The following is a 2,240-nucleotide window of genomic DNA, read 5'->3' as shown; positions in this document are numbered from 1 at the left end:
ATGCTCAATATTGTAATGAGTTAAGTTCAACAGTACAGCCAAGAAGGTAAACGATTTTCCTCAATTATGCCAACCTCAAAGTTGTCCTGACATTTGTCATATAATGCATCAGGGAAGTTGACATTGAACACGAGAGGTGTAAGTAAAAGACTGTGAAAATAGATTTTTGTAAATCATATTTCATCCAAGATATTGATGGGGTCAGAGATGAAGGGGTCAGAGACCCAAAAATGAGTGAACTGAACTGAGAATATTTTCATCAAGAGGGACTCCTCAACAGTATGAGTGCTTAATTATAGTGGAATAGTGTTTTTCAGAATTCAAAGCATGTAGATAAAATGCATAACACATGAAATATATGTGTCTATATGTGTGCATAAAAAATATGTTTAATTCTTAGGGAAACTCAGGATCAGGTAAGGCAAATATTTGCACTGTGTTTTTCATATGAAGGCTAAATTTGCAGCGAGATAAGTCACTTGCCCAAGGAAAGTTCAAGTGCTGCAGTTTTCTATCTTGGTAGGAATTGAATTTTTAAAGGACATTTAATTTTACCTCCCCAAATGCAAAGGCTTTGATCCAAGGCAGTTAGCTTCTGAATCAACAGATAGATCTGGGAGAGGCTTGGGCATCTGCGGATTTACCAAGAGTCATAGAGGATTGAAGGCAGTCAGAGGTTCATAACATGGAGCAAAAGCAAGGCATTCAGAGTTCAGCCCACCGATCTTCCCAAGCTGTCACTTCTTTTCTTCTCTTTGCAGATTCAGCCCTTGTCCTCCACTGCACCTTACTTTCAGCCAGTAGAATTGCGATGAATAGCAGTGTGACTGAATTCATTCTCTTTGGGTTGACACAGGATGCAGGAAAGCAGAAGGCGATATTTGGTGTCTTCTTGATTCTTTACCTTGCGACACTGTTGGGGAACTTTCTCATTTTGGTGACTATTAAAACAAGCAAGACCCTTGGGAGTCCCATGTACTTCTTCCTATTCTATCTGTCGTTTGCTGATGCTTGCCTCTCTACAACCATAGCTCCCAGATTGATTGTGGGTGCCATTACTCAGAAGAATACCATTTCGTACAATGAGTGCATGACTCAGGTCTTTGCAGCTCATTTCTTTGGGTGCCTGGAAATCTTGGTGCTCATCCTCATGGCTTTTGATCGCTACATAGCTATTTGTAAGCCCTTGCGATACACAACCATCATGAGCCAGCATGTCTGCAGTGTGCTGATGATTTTGAGCTGGGTGGGATCCTGTATCCACTCTTCAGCACAAATTTTCCTGGCTTTGAGATTGCCTTTCTGTGGCCCCAATGTGATTGACCACTATTTCTGTGACTTGCAGCCCTTGTTGAAACTTGCCTGTATGGACACTTATGTGATAAATTTGCTACTTGTTTCTAACAGTGGGGCCATATGCACGGTGAGTTTCATAATCCTGCTTATCTCCTATGTTGTCATCTTGTACTCTCTGCGAAACCACAGTGCTGAAGGAAGGCGAAAAGCCCTTTCCACCTGCACCTCCCACTTTATTGTGGTTGTGCTATTTTTTGGTCCATGTATATTCATATACACACGCCCACCAACCACATTTCCAATAGACAAGACAGTGGCTGTGTTTTATACAATTGGGACGCCCTTGCTCAACCCTCTGATCTATACCCTGAGGAATGTTGAAGTGAAAAATGCCATGAAAAAGTTATGGTGTAGCAAAGTATGACTTCTGTTGATATAGGATATTCAGGGATTCTAATGTATATTTCCTTAAGAGCTTGATTTTCCTTCATGGACAGGAAAAGTAAAATTTTCTCATTGGGGGAAAAACAATTGAGAAATTTTAATTGTACTCATATTGCATATATTTATTTGTATTAATAGTGATAAATACAAATAAGTACATATCCCTTATTCTGAAAGGAATGCATTAGAATAGGATTACTTGAAGTTCGTAACCATTTTGAACAACTTAAGCTGGTTCTTAGTTGACATCTGGCCATGTTTTCATGATAATCTCACTTCCTGTACAAATTTGTATTTGTATTTAGAAACAAATGTACTGACTAGTGGCAGCATGATTGTGTAGTGTGTGTATGTGTGTGCACACACCAATTCTTTTTCTAGATTTTATTCTGGTCCTCAAGAACTTGGACATGGAGCTAATCCATATGGAACCGGAACCTAGAAATGGAGGTAGCGGTCTTGACAACCTGGGACTTGCAGAAGATGTTCTGAGAAAATTC

At 39.7% G+C, this 2,240-nt stretch overlaps 1 protein-coding gene across 1 annotated transcript; it reads left to right on the top strand.

Annotated features, from left to right (window-relative positions):
* Positions 1 to 733: 733 nt before the first annotated feature.
* Positions 734 to 1,720, top strand: LOC132662494 (olfactory receptor 4C11-like). The gene has a single exon (XM_060607949.3). It carries the CDS (start codon positions 812 to 814, stop codon positions 1,718 to 1,720), a length of 909 nt encoding a protein of 302 aa, XP_060463932.3. The 5' UTR covers positions 734 to 811.
* The last annotated feature ends 520 nt before the right edge of the window (positions 1,721 to 2,240 follow it).

Source organism: Panthera onca, chromosome D1, assembly GCF_046562875.1.
Source record: "Panthera onca isolate mPanOnc1 chromosome D1, mPanOnc1 haplotype 2, whole genome shotgun sequence".
Classification (NCBI taxonomy): domain Eukaryota; kingdom Metazoa; phylum Chordata; class Mammalia; order Carnivora; family Felidae; genus Panthera; species Panthera onca.
The sequence above is the reverse complement of the archived record's forward strand: the minus strand, read 5'-3'. Positions and strand labels throughout refer to the sequence as shown.

Excerpts from the sequence above, each read along its gene's own strand:
- LOC132662494 (XM_060607949.3), top strand. The coding sequence starts at position 812 with ATGAATAGCAGTGTGACTGAATTCATTCTCTTTGGGTTGACACAGGAT.